Here is an 18,121-nt window from a genome sequence, read left to right as displayed (position 1 = left end):
CCGTAAATACTTGAAAATGCATCCAAATATTTATATTTTAATTTTTCATTATTTTTGAGCTATTTACAGCCTTGAGAAATTTTCACTCAGTAAAAAAGCTTGACAATTTAACGGAAGAGTCCTCATAAGATGCTTTAATTGCAGTTCAAAAATATCTAAGATACATACTCACAGGTATTTTTTATAAAGTTCAAATTTGGACTAAATCCCATCAAATTTTCAAACACGAAAATTTACAAAATATTTTTCAGTTAAAAATGTATAAAACTTTTATTTGCATAGATAATATCAGACATTTTAATAGATATGTCCTTCAAGTTTTTCTACATTTAACAATAAACAAAAGTTTACTGGTAGGTATAGGTCACATTGGCTTTTACGAGCATTTGAATTTCAAATGTTTACGATTATATTTGATATTTAGAGGTAAATTTATTAACGAACTCCAATTAATATATTTTTGATATTTTGTTGTAATTCTAAAACTAAAAACCACTTGACACTTGACATTTTCATCAAATTTTTATATTAGCATTTTCCATACATGGTAAATTTTATAAAATATTTTAACATTTATTTTGCGCTAATTATAGACATGAGATATTTTCGATTTTTATTTTTATTTTTTAAATTATCAAACAAGATTATTTATAATTTATAAAAGAATTCTAGGATGACACAACGTCACAAAGTCTTCGCTCAGAATCGTATTTCGTATGCAATGGCTTATCGTTGAATTCAAATATAACATGATTAACATGTCATCCATTACAATGACATGCTCGACAATTACTGTGCAACAGAAAGATACCCACTTCACACTATTGTTCACTTTTTATTTAATTAAAAAGATAAAAATAAATTGTGTATTTATATTATTTTAATTTATTTAATATTTTGTTATTTTAAAAGAAATACCTATAGTTGTATCCAATTTTTTAACATACTTACTACTACGAAAATGTTGGTGAGTTACTAAACAAAATTATTTTTTTTATTATATGATTGAATTATTAAAGTATAATGATTATTACTATTCAATAATGTTGTAATTTACATAGTTTTAATTCTATTCTTATCCACCAGTTCTGAATCCGAAATGATGAGTACACAATTTAGTGCCAACTGGACACAAACTGTGGATTTGCATATGTGTAATTTAGATGTTGGTAAACCTAAACCCGACAAATAATATAATAGGCGAAATCTATTATAAATTATATTCTATCCATCTATATTTCTCGTTTTCCTTCAGTTTAAATATTTTCAATTGATTCTTGTAAAAATAGGTCGATTAATTTTTAGTATATATATACCTTAACCATACACGTTTCCCCTAATATCAGTTACCTACCTGCTTAATTTCACATTTATATAGAATAACTTTATGAGCCTAAATAACAAATAACAATATAATATTTAATGCAATACAGAAATAATTAATTTTTTTAATTTGAATTTATTTAAATTTAAATAATAGTAAGATTTTCAAAAATTAAATTATTATTTGAATAACAGAAATCCATGCACATTCAGATTTTATCAACTCCAAATATTATATTAAATTTCATTCGATATCATTGAAAACACAATAAGTATAATAGGTACTTAATATCGACAATAAATGTAATAAGAAAACATGTATGCAGATTACAGACCAATAAGTATTTAAGTATATCAGACAACTTACTTCCGCCAGTAGTATCTAAAATATAAAATAAATGTACTGTTCAAACATAAGTTTCCATACCGCTCGAAAACATGAGTGACGTCAAAATAAAAATTAATAAACAACATCTTTCTGCAGTTAACAAAAATTTCTCTTATTTTTTTCTTTAGGTAATAAGGTCATAACCCGCGCCGTAGATTTAAAAGGCAATGGTGTAGATATCTTCTTTAATAAGTGAGCTTAATAAGTGCTGGAGGTCGCTATCAGGTAACACCTCCAAACCTCAAATTAATTATTTATTTATTATCTATTTATATTTATAAATATATGTTTTTTTTCTCTCTCTTCCCTCTCTCTTTATTGTTATTCCTGTCACTTATAGGGTGTTACCACTGGGTATCCTCCCTAATCTCATTATTCATATCATTCTTACTTGTCATATATCAAACCTACTTATTATACTAAGAACATGTATAGATTGTAGATTTCTTCAAATAATAAAAAAAAAAAAGGTAATAAGGTACCTAACAACTTGAAGTCATTATCACACAATATTTTCGAGATTAAATTATATATTTTTTAAGTTTAAAGGTGAACACAGTAATTCGCAATTATTTTGTGAAATACCTCTATTGACAAATATTAACGTTTTTGAAAATATATTTTTTACACACAATTAAAGTCATTACTAAACTCAATTTTTGAAAATAGACATAATATATTAATCACGTTATAATTATTCTTATGATTATATAGAGTAATTAATCATCAACTACCACTTAATTCTTCGAAAATAGACAACAAAATAATTTGTTTTTATAATATGATAACCTCCCTCATTTTTCTGTACATGTTTAAATCAACTTTCTAAAAAATTAACTTATGCATTGTCTAAATCGTAATTGGAACAGTTAGTTTCTGATAGTTATTAAACTTATAAACTAAAAAGTAAGAACAATAGTTTATGATAATATTTTTTGAAAATATGATGTAAGTATACAATGATAAAAAATAAATAATATATATACAATAATAATAATATATATTAAATAAAATATATAATATTACCTATGCGATAATTTTACATCCAACCGAAAATTAAAATAAACATTTTAGATTATAAATAAAATGTATATATTTAATTCACTTTTTATAGTTTTATATAATATTGGCAGGAGCCCATAATTTGATTAACTTTTATATTTTAATTTTTAAGTATTTCTTAGTTAACATTATTTTTGGTAACAATTGTCAATCATATGTTTTATAGTACATATCTATGTATATACTCAACCTACAATCTCGAATGATAGGTAAAATAAAAAACTAAGAATTAATTTTTGGATCATTAAACCACACGTATATTATCAGTATTTATTTCATATTAACTTACTTTTTATATCACCTAATAATAAAAAAATATATTTGTTAATGTCCATTAATTTAAATTTATTTATTTATTAGCAGTATTTTTTTAAAAAAATTTCGAGTACTTTGATAGTTTAAAGATAAAATTTTTTAACATTGATATTATTTTGATAATATGTCGAGTTAAATTTAATCAATTAGGTACCTATCTTCAAAGTTTTACTTTAGTTTTAACGGAATGAATAAAAGGTAGGTACAATCAACATTATTCAATGGGCCTAAATATTTGAATGCAGAACTAATATTATGTTACTTGTGCAACTATTTAACTATTTTATACAGAAAATATATCTTACCCTCACTAATTATTGGACACTTATAATCAATTTTGTTACCATTTTAAAACATAAGTGTTTTCCATAAAATATTGTAACTTGTAAGCTACGTAGGTATATTACATAATATGTGTAGATAGGTACACAATACATTATATTTATAATATAAATATAATTATGTTCATTATTTATATTATATTATCAACTTACTTTTCTTAAGTAAACCTGAAAAAAAATGTATAGCATGAATACTATATTATAATTCATTAGACAATATTATAATAATGCGCTCTATTAAAAATATTATCCCTGTTTATTCGGTACTGTTGGGTACTATATGTCTTTGAAGGTGCATTGTCCGTATATTATGTTAAACATTTCCTACATCCTACTATGCAACATCATTGTAATAATTATTTTTTACTCATTGACATCGTTTAAATGTTTATCTAATATACCAGAAAATGGAACCAAATATTAGTTGAAATGGTCTTGACCCTAGGGTAAATCAGGTCGGTCATTTGTTATTGAGAAATGGGGGATTGTACCTATTAAAACGCCTTCATTGGCTGGCCAAAAATAATATAACTGGTATGTGCTTAAATCTGATATTGATTCAGTATATCGTATTTTGTTGTAGTCTGACAATTAATCAATTACTGAATTACCTAATACACAAGAACAATTATTATAACAGTTATAATATATTATATTTTAAAGAAAATATAATAACAAAAATTTAAAATATAATGTATACCTAATATAAAATGCATGGCACAATAATGTTGTCGTTTGTAAAAATTACAACTAATAAGCCTAAAGGACATGTAGGTACTAAAAATTCTAATAATTGTTGAACTGTGTTAATAAAAATCATAAAAATTGGTAATTTCCTATCAAAGTGTCAAAAATAAATTCTAAAAATTACATTCCTGGTAGTTTATACTTTAAATGTTAATTTAATCCTATAATGAATCAATTTAAAACAAAACGGGTACTTACTAAGTACCTACTACTTATATAGACTATACTAGGTATTATAATATCTAAATAGCATATATAGTTTGAATAATTACTTTACTCACCTACTATATCTAAAGAATGAAAGAAAACGTGTTACCCGTGTAGTTTTACATCAATAAGATACGTTATTTTTATTATTTATTATATCTATATATTTTTGAAAGGTGAAATATTTTTCCAACATTTTTAAAGAGCATGTAATATATTATAGGGTATAGATATTAAATAATTTTTTTTTTTAAATTAAGCCATAATTATAACATTATATATTAATTAATATCAAAATTCACAACATATTAAAATTATCTATAATATATTAATATTTTGTATATTAATTTCCATATTGTATCAACTCACAGTTTATATCTTGAACAATAGAAAAAGTATAATATTATTTCGATTATATTATATAATATAAGTGATTCATCAACTATTATTGTAATAAATGAGGATATTTATTTAGTAATTTCATGCTTTTTGAATAAAATTAGGTGGGTATACCTACTAATTTTTTGTTGTACCCATCTACTCAGGCTACTCATATTTGTAAATAGAATCATTTTACTTTTTATTTCCATTCACAAATCGCAATACATCATAATACCAACAGAGAATAGTTTATAATAAAGTGTATTACATCGATAAGTAGAGTAGAACCTTCATGTTTCAACAAATATAATAGGGGAAAGTGTTGTATCTTGGGACCATTTTTATCAAATCTCCCCTAACAGCTCTAATTGTCAATATTTCACGTTAATGCATATTACGAATATTGTAGATATAATTAATCTGTAGGTACATGAGTATTTTTTTTTTCAAAATCCTAAATCAACTGCCTTCTGAGATAATTTTATTTTTTAAAAAAATAAAAAAAATGGTGCAAAATACAATGTAAAAAAATGTTATTTAAAAATTTTAAATGAATTACTTAAAAAATTGTAAATTACCTAACCGATTCAGTATATAGATAAAGTATAACCGCTTAATCATAGGTAAATGATAAAAAATATTGTTCAATTTTTTAAACCTTAAAATTCATGATTTGGTCCAAAGACCTTAATACTAATTTTTGTCTAAATTGACTACTCCATTAAATTCTATTCAATATTTAACGTAAAATGGCACTAACCCTAAGAACTTCTATCACAAATTTATATGTTTAAAATAAAATTTAATTGTAACAGTCATTTTATTGTTCTAACTGTGGATATATTTCAATGTCGTAGAACTAATAACTATAATTCCATCCATAAATTAATTCTTTACCAATTACAGTCAGAAATAACCATAAGAGCAAGGTACATGCGGTCCAAAGTGCAAGTGTACAACAATCTATCCTATTATACCTATTATTTTATATTCTTCATCTATAATTCCATAAATAATCATGAATTATGTCTAACTGAGTCCATGGTTTTAACGAATAACCTAATGATACAATATTCTATTTTGATTATTTTTATAATTTATTAAGTATCTTTTACCTACATAAAATAAAATATAGTAGTAGGTACTATTCGATACCTAAAGGATAAATTAGCTTAAACAAAAACAATCATCGATGGATAATATTAAACTGTATTAGGTAGCTACTTACTTAAAGAGAGAACGTGGATACTTAGAAATTTATTTTCATATTATAGGTATACATAATGTAGAAAACTCAAACATTATACTCATACAATCTTAGCTATTATCTAATAATTGATTAACTCATTAATATAATACTTACCTCGTTCTACTATAATAAAATAAACACAGTAGGTAATAATTAACTTTATCGTAGTTAGATATTAGAGGAATACTCTTTTTAAGGGGGTAAATTATTTTCGTGTTCTCATTTGGAGGTAAAATTATTTGACTGATATTTTTCATTTAAAAAATTATGAATATTACAATATTGTTTGTCGAACTATATGTCTATATGCTACCTAATAAATAATCTAATAATAATATATAAAATGTATCATTATGTGTATTTATTGTTAAGAGGAGAGAAGTAGCTACAGTAAATAGGTACCTACTAGAACTTTAAATATTATTCCTCTACCTTCCAGTTATTTATCGTTTAAGCCTACTGTATTACCTACTGGCTACTGATGATCCATGGACATTTATTCGATACTTATTAGTTATATGATTATGATTAGGTAGCTAATTAATTAATAATTATTTAAAACCTCGAGAACCCTAAGGTAACTGATAGCTAAATCCCCAAAATAAGCTTGTAAATACCTACTTATTTATAAACATTTTGATTTACCTAGGTGCCTACAGAAATATTTTTATGATTTTAGATGTTACAATGGTAGCCTGCATTATTTCACAGGTAACATTAAAGTTTATAATATATATGATATTTCCTTTTTATAGATATATATGTATAATATTTATAGGTACATACTATTAAGAAAACGTTGTTGACAATAATCATCTGTGTCCAGTTTATTATCTAAAATTTTTTAAAATCAAGAAGACTGTTTATTTGTTCTTAAATAAAGATAAGATTAAGATGTTCTACATCTTTGTAATAACTAATAATATTATGTTAAATATATATTTCATTTCATTCTAAAAAAATATTAAAATATAGGTACTTGGAATAAGGTCATCCATGAGTAACTCAAAGTACTTTTTCGCATAACTTTCTAAATAAATAAACATTATTATTTTAGTTGTAACATTGCATACGTAATATATTCTTCTATTTTACACTATTCTAACGGTTTTCAATCATGTTTTAATTTATAATACAAGTTATTATAACTGCTGTATTATATTTTGTAATATAATATTTGTGTAATTTGAAGAGTAAAATTATAAATTGGTTGTTTTTAATTGGTAGTCATATATTGATTTTGTTTTCATAAAATTCAAATTTATTTTTCATGGTAAATTATAATATATAGGTACCTAATAATTATGATACAAAACTATAGATGGTTATATTATTTAATAACTATATTCATAATTAACTAAAATCTGAATGTTTAAATTCTTGTATAAAGATAAATAGTTACATTTGTATGTGTATCATCTTTCTTAATTTATTTGGGATGAGATGTAATCTGGTTTATCTATTTCATATTAGAGCACATTTCAATATCAAAATAGGTACCTACGGTTTTTGACAATGCTAGCCGAATTAAAATCACAATATCATAGTCCATTCACCATTGTAGTACAGTTTGTTTTGGTGAATGTTATATCATGTATGACTGGTAATGTCTGTTCAGACAGTGGGTTGATTAAAATGGTCGATTTATTGCAATTTAAGAGTATATTATTATTGCTTAGCCAATTATAAATCGATTTTAGAACGACCTCAATTTTTTAATTATTCCATTTCATGTGCTACCAATACAGACCGATACAGTATTGTCGGCATAACATTCTATTTTATTTTTAAAAATAAGTAATTTTATATCGTTTAAATGAATATTGAAAAGTACCGGTGATAGTGTTAGGTATACCTATTGTAGTTGTACGACATTGCATATTCACAAAATTTAACGATTTCACATCAATCGATTTATAATATTTTGATATTATTCCGCAAAAACGGATAATCGTAGATACATGAAAATTCAACCCATTACTTTATATTAGCATTTTTAATAAACGCAGACAACATCGTATTATTAGGAGACTAGGAAACGATGTAGTTAAAGAAATGTATGGAGAGTGGAGACTATTCACAGAATGAACCTTTTCATCAATGAGAATATAACCAGTGTTGAGTGATATCTAGATAAATTATCTAGATTCAAATTAAATACCTTCATCTTATGTAGATGAATAAAAAAATTAGTATCTGATTGGTATCTAAGATTTAAATTACGGATATCTACATAAATATCTAGATAAATCTCGTTGTGTAATGGACGTGTTTTTTTCAATAATAGTTTACTCATTTAGTCATTTTACATAAATTATTATAATATTATCACAATACTATTTATATGAGTATTGAGTAGAAAATAATAATAACATTTTCGTGCTGTTTTCTGGCAAATCTCAATAATATTGTATTCTATGCCTAATTCAACCATGATTTTGGGGTAGATGTATTTGTCGTACCTACATTGAAATTGGTACTGTATGCTCAGTATACCTATTTTATACTATTTATTCATTAATTAATTTTGATACAAAATAAGCCTTCCTGATTTGCTTCCCTTTAAATTACTAAACCAAGAATCCAATAGCATGTCAAGCATTAATAAAAATTAACTATTATAATTTAAATATCTAGATAAAAATTGAATATTCTATCTTCATATTAATCTAGATATTAATTTAGCCAGTAATCTAATATTTATCTAGATGTTATTTTTGCTATCTGAACTCAACACTGAATATAACTAAGTACTTAGTAGATATAGTAATGACTATACATGTGTTAAGTACAGCACTACATCAGTAAAAGTGGGCCCCTACTAATTAAATGAGTGGATGATCAGATGAGTTTAAATATTTAGGAGCCAACATAAACACTAAAAATTACATGCATAATGAGGTCTATCTAAGAATAAGTAATGTAAACAAAATTTATTTTGCCAAGAAAAAGATGCTCAGTTCTAGAATAGAACAATATAGAAGCGAAACTCGATCAGCTGATTGAGGTCTTGTTTACCTATGAACTGAAGTCTAAACCTTCGAAAAACATGGAAACGTTTACCGCACCAATATGATGTTAGACCCAAAGTCACCCATATTATGTAAACGTTTACCAGAACTTAGGCGGGATACGTGACGCGGGGTCGGCTTGTTTACCATTCCCTATTTCACGTATGCCACGCCCCTCCTGGAGACCGTGTTCAAGGCCACAATCGCCCGATTCGGCCAATTCACGGAGTTTCATACCCCTGGTTCTAGACAACCGTCAAAGCTATAAAAGAGAAACTGTATACATCATATTTACGTCCGATAGTAATATATACATATGAGGCATGGTCCACAACACAGGGGGACGAAGATAAACCTTCTAAAATAAAGTTTTACGGAAACTTCACAGACTTATTTGAAATCCAAATTGGATATGAGGGGCGAAAAAATGACGATCTGGAACAGTTATATAACAAGCCGAGTATTAGATTTTTTTTCTGAGGGTGAAACAATTTCTTATACAAAATGTCTTGATCAGAAACCCAACAAAAAATTGACCAATGGGAAGACCTCGCCTGCAAGTGTCAACAATGATTAGATAGGGTGAAACGGATATTTCATATACTAACGATTTAAAGTTATTGGATGACGCGATGGACCGAAATGGATGGAGTAGTTTTGTGGAAGCAGCATGCAAAGGCTTTAATAGCATGTATAGCATAAGAAAAAATATATATTTATAAGCATAAAAAAGACGCTTTTTTTGTTAGGACAATAATAAAATATATAAACATGGATAAAGTATTCAATAGTGTTAAATAACTAATAAGTTCCTATATCATATTATAATCTCATTTTTATCATTTTTATAATAAAGAAGACAACTTGCCTGAAACGCTCGAAAACTTTTCTTCATAATCTAGAAAATGAAAAAAAAAGCGTATCCACAATATAGTAATTTTATAGATTATACTCAATGGCATTACTGAGTAAATAACTTGGCAAAAAAAAAATACCTTATTAATCAAAATAGAAACAATAACTTAATAGATTGTTCGTTTTTACACAAGTCTTAAAATTAATTTTTATGGCTTTTATTTAAGCTTGGCAATTTTATAATAGCCTTTTAAAAACGACAAGTATAATATGATAAGTTTTAGTGTTATGGATCTAGGATATAGTACCTACACTATAGGTATAAACATTAAACAGCCTACTACTTGGGACCCAGTGTCATGGGATTGAATTTTAATATTATTAACAATATTATATAGATGAGGTTTTAACTAGGTTTTCAAATACATAGGATTTCAGTCCATATTTACAATTGTTTATGATTTGAACACTAATAAACTGAATTAATTTTATCATGCTATTTATATGTAATTTTTCATAAAATTATAAAATAAGTTTTGATTTTAGGGCTAATATTTATCCTTTATCTTATACAAATAACAAATCACAACCTAATATTATACAGTAATTTACTGACCATCATTCAACAATGAACACAATATGCAAAGAATATCATGTATAGGTATCAAATTTGTTTAAACAATTAGGTCATTTTATATACATTTAATTTTATTATTATTTAAAATAAAAAATATTTAATACAATTAATTGTATTTATAAAAATTGGTTATTCCATTTGGTATAGTCAAATCGTAACTTACTTATTGCAATCATTGCTCGGTTGGCACACGTTTTAGGATCATTTGATTTTATACACGACTCTAGTAAATAAAATGTAAGTATCTCGTAAGTTTTAATCCAAGTTTATATATTATATACACGTATCTCTTGTGGTGGTAGTGGGAGGAGTTATACCTTGTACCCCCCCCCCCAAAAAAAAAAAACTAGCACATCCAAAAAATTGTTAAATAAAAAATATAATTGCTGAGTATTCAAATACTATTATCAATATCAAATAATTAGATACGAACAAATTAACTACAATATTAAAAAAAAAAATACAAAGACTAACTGAACCAGAATGTATCGTTGATTAATATTATTGTTATTAAATAAAATCATTTTCAGATAAAAATGTTTCCACATTTAGATTAAATTTGATGATGCCCAGCGGTCACCGCTACACGTCAAAAATATCTCTTAGATTTAAGATATCGTATACCTTCGACTGACTATTAGCAGACAGCAGTACAGCAGTACTCTATTAGAGTTGAAATAATAAGCTTAAAACACTATCAGATGGGCAAGGAATCTATATTGGTATAAGTAACTTTTATATAAATTGGTACAGTAGTTTCAGTGATTAACGCTTTTAACAAACAAATTGTTCGGCTTTATAATATTAATATAGATTAAATAATATTTTCTAGGTATAATCAACAGTATATTATGGTATTTTAATTTCAATTTAAAAAAAAATATTATTATTATTATAACATTTTTTACTCACCACCAAAATGTTTTCTAAGATCTTCTATAATTATTCAACAATACGGCATCATAATAATTATTAAAATAAAATACCTACCTACACTTGGTATAAGTAGGTATACTACTATGGATACCAACGTACCATACAGTTAGGTATTATGAATAAATATTGTATCAAGTCTACGATCGCAGAATAAATTATTCTTGATTTCATCAATAAAATCATAAGAAGTATGCGCAACATTGGCACAAGTTTTGGTTATATCAACATATCAACAAAATTTTAAATCGTGATTACTTAATTTTTATTTTCAATTCTATACGTTTTTTTTCTATGAATGTCAATAAAATGTTATTTGCTGGGTAAAAAAGCTTGAAAATTTAATACAAGGCTCCTAATATATTGTTACAATGACATTTGAAAAATATTAAAAATCCAGTCACAATTTTTTTTTATAAGCTATTAAGTTCAAATCTTGACAAAACCCGTAAAAATCACGAAAATAAGCAAATTATTTTGAGTTAGAAATTCCTAAATATGTTTCTTTTTAAATCTAAGATTTTAAAATGTAGATAATACTAGATTCCTTATATGTTTGTCTACCTTCATAAAAAAAAATTGTCCATAAGAATGTCAAATTAAATATTTATGAGCGTTTGAAGTTCAAATTTTTACAACATTGAATATTCACTCGATTTCTCATGTATTTTCTAATTTTGTTGTAATTCAAAAATGAACAATCGTAGACACTTTATTATCACACTATTCATATCATACGTTTATTTTATCAATTCCAATACTTGATAAAATTTTAAAAATATTTTTACTGTTTTCAAGATGTTTACGGACATTTTAAATTTTTTATTTTTTATTTTTTTCTATAAATATCAATAAAATTGTATTTATTTATAATCCTTAATCCATGTAGTATGATTGACCATACTATATTACTATCGGGTCGTAAATATTTCTAAACAGTATCCAGGGCAACATCAGTTTATTTTAAACTTCAATACAATTATCCGATAGATGTATAAAATTAATGAATTAATATATAACAACAGTTCCTAATGGCTAATATTAATATTATATTCATCAAGAGCTTGCAGTAAATTGTAAATTGTAATACACTAATTTATGCACCTCAATAGTTTTAAATATTGATACCTATCTAGTACAATTATTTATCATGTTAATTATGTAAATGTAGGTGATGTGTCTTACCTATACACTGAGTATCTAAACATTAAATGTTATTAAACAAAATTGAGGTTTTAACTGGGCATGGCTACAACAATTATCTTTAAGAGTTAATAATACATTAATACGTACGTTGTTTGCGTAGTTTATCTAATAAGTAAAATGGACAATACAATTAATAGAAGTTAGTAACATAGAATAGATGAAATTAAAATAAAATAAATAAATTTAATCTATTATGTGTTAGTGATAATTAGTAGGTAATAACTAATAATACCATTTTAATTTTTAGATCGGTACCTATACTATGTAAAGACAAAAGAGTCGATTTTTGTTTTGATATAAGTATATATGTTATATTTATATATATAATACATTTTTAATGTTTTAATTGTTATCATTATTTTTTTATGATGACTGCTTCGGATATAGCATAATAGTAAGTACCTAAAAAATTTCATTTGGCCACTTTATAATTTGAAAATCGGAAATCTATATCGTGTTTTTAGAAGTAAATGACTGATTAATTTACTTTTCAATTTAGTTCAATAAAAGATGATAACTTATCGTCAAAGTTCTAGTATTATATATAGGTAATAGATAGTTTATGAAACTACTGATTTAAAGTTCAAAATCTTTTAGGCAAATACTAATTTATGGTGAAAATCTGAATAAAATATTATTTCAACGGTCTTTTCTAATATTTTCATTGCATATATTTTCAATATATATACAATTGTTAACCTATCTTCGTCCCACGACAGCAAATTGTAATCCTTAACAATCTTAACTCAATTCACAAAACTGAAACGAAATTGCACTTAAGTTTAGTCAATTATTCCTGTAAACAAAACTTATGTGGAATCTTGTATACAATTTGAACGACATAGATATACATCATACATAATGGACTGTTAAAAATTAAAATATACTCTATCAATTAAATTAATTGGCAGCAATGACAAATTTGATGGTGGAGGAGAGAAGGTCTTAATCGTGAGCTTTTAGAAATAGTATCCAGGGCAACATCAGTTTATTTTAAGCTTCAATATACCTAATTATTAAATAGATGTATACAATTAATAACTAAAATTATAAGTAATACCAGTTCTGAACTGGCAGTTCATATTAATATATTTATGAATGATGACCTGTAATACATCTTAATAGTTTTAAATATTATCAATTATCATCTTGTAAACTTCATTATACTAATCATATTAGTAACTAATGTGTAATAATGTAGATGATGTTTATCTTACCTTCAAGTGCCTTCTCTAAACATAAAAAGTTTTCGAATAAAATGAATGCACATGAGTACAATATTTATATTTTATCTACCACAATACCTAGGCGCTGAGTTAATAATACTTACTTTCTGGGGATTTCGTAAATATTCCTAATAAGTAATATAATATAGTTAATACAATTAATAGAATTAGTGATAATAAAATTTTAATTTTTAGATTGGTATACTGATTAAAGGTAAACAAATTGATTTTTGTTTTGATACATAATACATTTTTAATGTATTTAATCGCTATTGTTTTTTTTTTTTTTTAGTTGAATACTTCTGGCATCGCATAATAGTAAATATAAATAATTTAAATAATAATAAATACTGACAAATTTCATTTCACACATAGGTAATATTTTCTTTTTATTATTAATTAAATATTTTGATATATATCCGCATATTTCTTTTATCATTGAGATTTATTATTTAAAAAAACTACAAATGTTTATGAAAAAAAATTTCTTTATGGTTTCGAGTCGTTGAAAAAAATTATATTTTTTAATATTTTTTATCATCAAAATGATTAAGTTTTATAGTTTTTACTTTTTAACATATTACAGTTTTAATTTAATATTCCAAAGCAGAGTATTTTTCTGCGTACCTATATCGATACCTAAATTCGAAAAGATTAGATTAGGTTTGAGAATTTCTCAAAAGTTCATAACTTTGATTCTTAATTTATGATTCATTTAGTTCAATAACGACAATAACTTATTGTCAACTTTCAAGTATAAAATGTAGTTTATAACACCAGTTCAAAATCAAAATCTTTTATTAGAGTTTATTCGAATAATTTATGATTAATTAATTAAATCAAATCTATTCAAAACACAATCAAGAATTCAAGCCGAGTGACAATATTTAGATTTCTCACTCTTGATTCTTGATGTACCTACCTAATTCAGAAATACTACGAAAATATTTGTTAATACTTTAGACTTTTAATGTGTGCGTGGACATTTCAATTTCCTCTTATAACACTCTACCTAGATCATTCACAGAAATTATTATTCTCGCGTGAACAGATATTATCTAAGATAAAGTAAATAAAACATAATATTTAAAATAATTTATTATACCAATGGAATAGATCATAATTACCTCCACTAACATAATCAAATGTATTACACACTATAATAGAAACAACGAATATAATAATATTATAACAACTAAAACGAACCATGATTGCGATCGTTTTTAAAAGTTAAGTTATACAATATACAACTGATGTGATCAAGCAAATAATGAAATATTGTTTCAAACGTTCTTTTCTAATATTTCCGTTACATTGGAGGTACCTAATGTCTATAAAATGCCTACAACAGAATATTACAACTATTTACAACAGAACAATATTATAGTTCTCGACGTAATCCACAAAAATATTTATTGGACAGAACTACACAATGACAATAGTAATAACACATTTTTTTCTTACTGTTGCAGAATAGGTAAGTACGCTGTGATGTTTATGCTGTTTGTAACATTATATAGACCAACAATTATTATTTGTAATAATATTTTTCGAAATTATTCAGCTGTGTAAACAATAAATGTACAACTACACAATATTTATTATGTCCATGGTTTAAATGATTTATACCAATAGGTACCTAGGTACATTAATACATTATATACCTACACATAATGCATAACTATGACATGTGCTAAACCTACTTGCCACAGCCCGCAGCCCACAATACAAACATAAAAAAAATACTAAGTAAAATATTACATCTACGGTCTACAGAAAATTTTAACATAAATGTTTAGTCAAAATATCCTTACAGTTATACCTTCATGGCTTCATGAACTACATATTGGCGGAAATAAAGTCCGTCAAGCCACCTCCTTTTTTAGTTTGGTAAGATCGGAGCTCTTCCGCTCACATCGACGTTAATTGTGCACGGGAAAAAAATGTGGCTAAAAACACCATTTAAATGGTTATTCAACACCATAATGTTGGCGTGGTATAGTGACATCCGTACACCGTAGGTAAAGTTACCATATGAATTCGGTTGATGGATTATGGTTATTATAACTGTGTAATATGTTACCTTTGCTATAACATGGTTGATCTAATTATCAGAAATATTTACCTACCTACATATTTATTTAGTCAATTTAACTATAAGTCAATAACTAAAACTACATTGTATTTTTCACCAAACAGGCATAGTTATAACCAATATATTATGGTAATATCGACTATAATATTTTTAACCATTTACTATGCCTAGTAAAATAAATTGCTCCAGTACACCGATTACATCTATAACTATACAGGGTATAAAAGGAGGAGTAGGAAGACCTATAACAAATTGTAAACTTAATCGCTCCGCTCAGAATCTAGAATAACGCAGTTAGTCATTTTTAACATTTATATTATTTAAACAAAAGTAAAATACATTTGTTTCAGGACCCTATACGGACTATAACTAAATAAAATATGTTCATACTTCATACTGTTAAATATTCATATATTTCATATTTTTGGTAATGAATTCTACCTAAGAATGGTAATTTATTATTACTATTGTTTTACAAATTATAAGTTATGAATGTATGAAAAACTCATTAAAATAAAAATGATTATATATTAGGGTGTTCCTTAATTTTTGATTTTAAAATATTTTTGGTCTCACCCCCTAATTTTGTGCCTATATGTACAAAAACGAACTACAAAAAGTTTTGGTTCGATCAGATAAGGTTAACCCGTGCCGACTTGTGATTTAAGTTTGAACTTACTACATTTTTCAATATTTACGAAAATTTTCGAATTTTTGTAAATATTTCATTAACCTTTAGAAATATTGATATTTTTAATACTACATATTTTAAAGTAAATTAAATTTGCTATAACTTTTATTTTATTACATTTTTTCATATCTCTAATGGTTCGTGAATTATATTGATTTGACTCTAAAAAAACACGATATCTTTGGAAATACGAGTGTCGAGCAACATAGTAACGATTAATTATAATAAACAATGTTATAGAATAATTAATAATTATGTTAATGTTTTATAATATATATTAAAAAAATGAAATATTTTTATCATAAAAAAAAATTCTATAGAATAATGAAAATTAATATTGTTGTTGTAAGGTGCTTTTTTTACAATCTGGATAAATTTTCCGATGTTCTTGTACACATTTTAGTATAAATTGTTTTTGTTCTTCATCTAATGTGAGTGTAGAATTGTATTCTTCCATCAACTTCACGGCTCTCTCTGCAGTATCGTTAACTATTTTTAATGAATTAATAATTTTTTTACCATTTATGTAACTTTCACTAGATTCCCAAAAAGTCGGATCATGTTTTAAGAATCCGTCATCAATGTTAAATCGGGAAAATAGTTTTAAGCTTTCTTCTGTTATAAATGCGTCAATATTTTTTTCTGTAAAAATTATAATATTAAATATAATTAATTGCTTATTTTTTATTTTATGAATTATTAAACGTATTCAATATATTTTTTAAACTTAATGTTTATTTACTTACCAATAAATTTATCATCTATTTGGTTTGGTTTAATTATCAATCGTTTGGCCGGATATTTTGTCGCTTTTTTTTTTAAGGCTTTTACCATCTGACGCTTTACCTCTAGTGGTATAGAATCATCAAAGAAAGATAATGCAGCAGCCTCTTCAGTTAAATACCACAAATGGTTGCATAATTTTTGAATTGATACTCTAGATATTTCTCTATCAAATACCTCATATAATTTCATATCTTTTATAAAATTGTAAGTCTTGATTTGGGGACTTATTTGGCAATGGACAAGTAAACCAAGCTTTGACGTAACATTTAATAATAAAAACACAAATTTCACCGATTGCTTTTTTTGTCAAGTCGGAAATATTGTATTGGCTTCTAAACAAAAATATTTTTAAGCAATAAATTGCTCGTGCCATCCACCGGGCTTGATGCATGGCTCCGGGAGGATGCATTTTAATTTTATTTTCCAAATTACCGCCAATAAAAATAAATATTAACTCCAAAAATTCACGATAATCTCCACGAGGCTGTTTAGTTTCTAATTTACTTTTAACAAAATTCAGAATATCTTCTTTAACATTTTCTAAAGCCACGCCACATGCCTGATCTTCAATTCCGATGTTATATTTGTTAATATCTAATTTATACCATTCTTTTTGAAAATTTTTAAATAATGGAATGGCTGGGCTTGATGTAACTTCTGGTATTTTA

General features: G+C 25.3%; 1 protein-coding gene across 1 annotated transcript; it reads right to left on the bottom strand.

The window, feature by feature from the left end:
- Positions 1 to 1,385: 1,385 nt before the first annotated feature.
- LOC103310018 lies at positions 1,386 to 16,319 on the bottom strand. The gene is made up of 15 exons (XM_016806203.2): positions 15,009 to 16,319; positions 13,986 to 14,009; positions 13,873 to 13,887; positions 12,743 to 12,760; positions 12,635 to 12,649; positions 11,429 to 11,452; positions 10,680 to 10,739; positions 9,893 to 9,922; positions 6,993 to 7,043; positions 6,800 to 6,847; positions 6,128 to 6,136; positions 4,753 to 4,761; positions 4,458 to 4,466; positions 3,583 to 3,597; positions 1,386 to 1,393 (listed from the first exon to the last, which is right to left on the bottom strand). The coding sequence occupies exons 1-15, from the start codon at positions 15,088 to 15,090 to the stop codon at positions 1,386 to 1,388; spliced, it is 417 nt and encodes a 138-aa protein (XP_016661692.2). The 5' UTR covers positions 15,091 to 16,319.
- Positions 16,320 to 18,121: the final 1,802 nt, after the last annotated feature.

This window comes from Acyrthosiphon pisum, chromosome A1, assembly GCF_005508785.2.
Source record: "Acyrthosiphon pisum isolate AL4f chromosome A1, pea_aphid_22Mar2018_4r6ur, whole genome shotgun sequence".
Taxonomy (NCBI): Eukaryota; Metazoa; Arthropoda; class Insecta; order Hemiptera; family Aphididae; genus Acyrthosiphon; species Acyrthosiphon pisum.
This window is presented reverse-complemented; position numbering and strand designations above follow the sequence as displayed.

Coding starts and splice junctions, on each gene's coding strand:
- LOC103310018 (XM_016806203.2), bottom strand. CDS start 15,090: ATGGTTCGTTTTAGTTGTTATAATATTATTATATTCGTTGTTTCTATT. Junction 14,010..15,008: donor ATTTGATTATGTTAGTGGAG/GTAATTATGATC, acceptor ATTACTTATTAG/GAATATTTACGAAATCCCCA. Junction 10,740..11,428: donor TCTTAGAAAACATTTTGGTG/GTGAGTAAAAAA, acceptor TTTATTTACTAG/AGTCGTGTATAAAATCAAAT.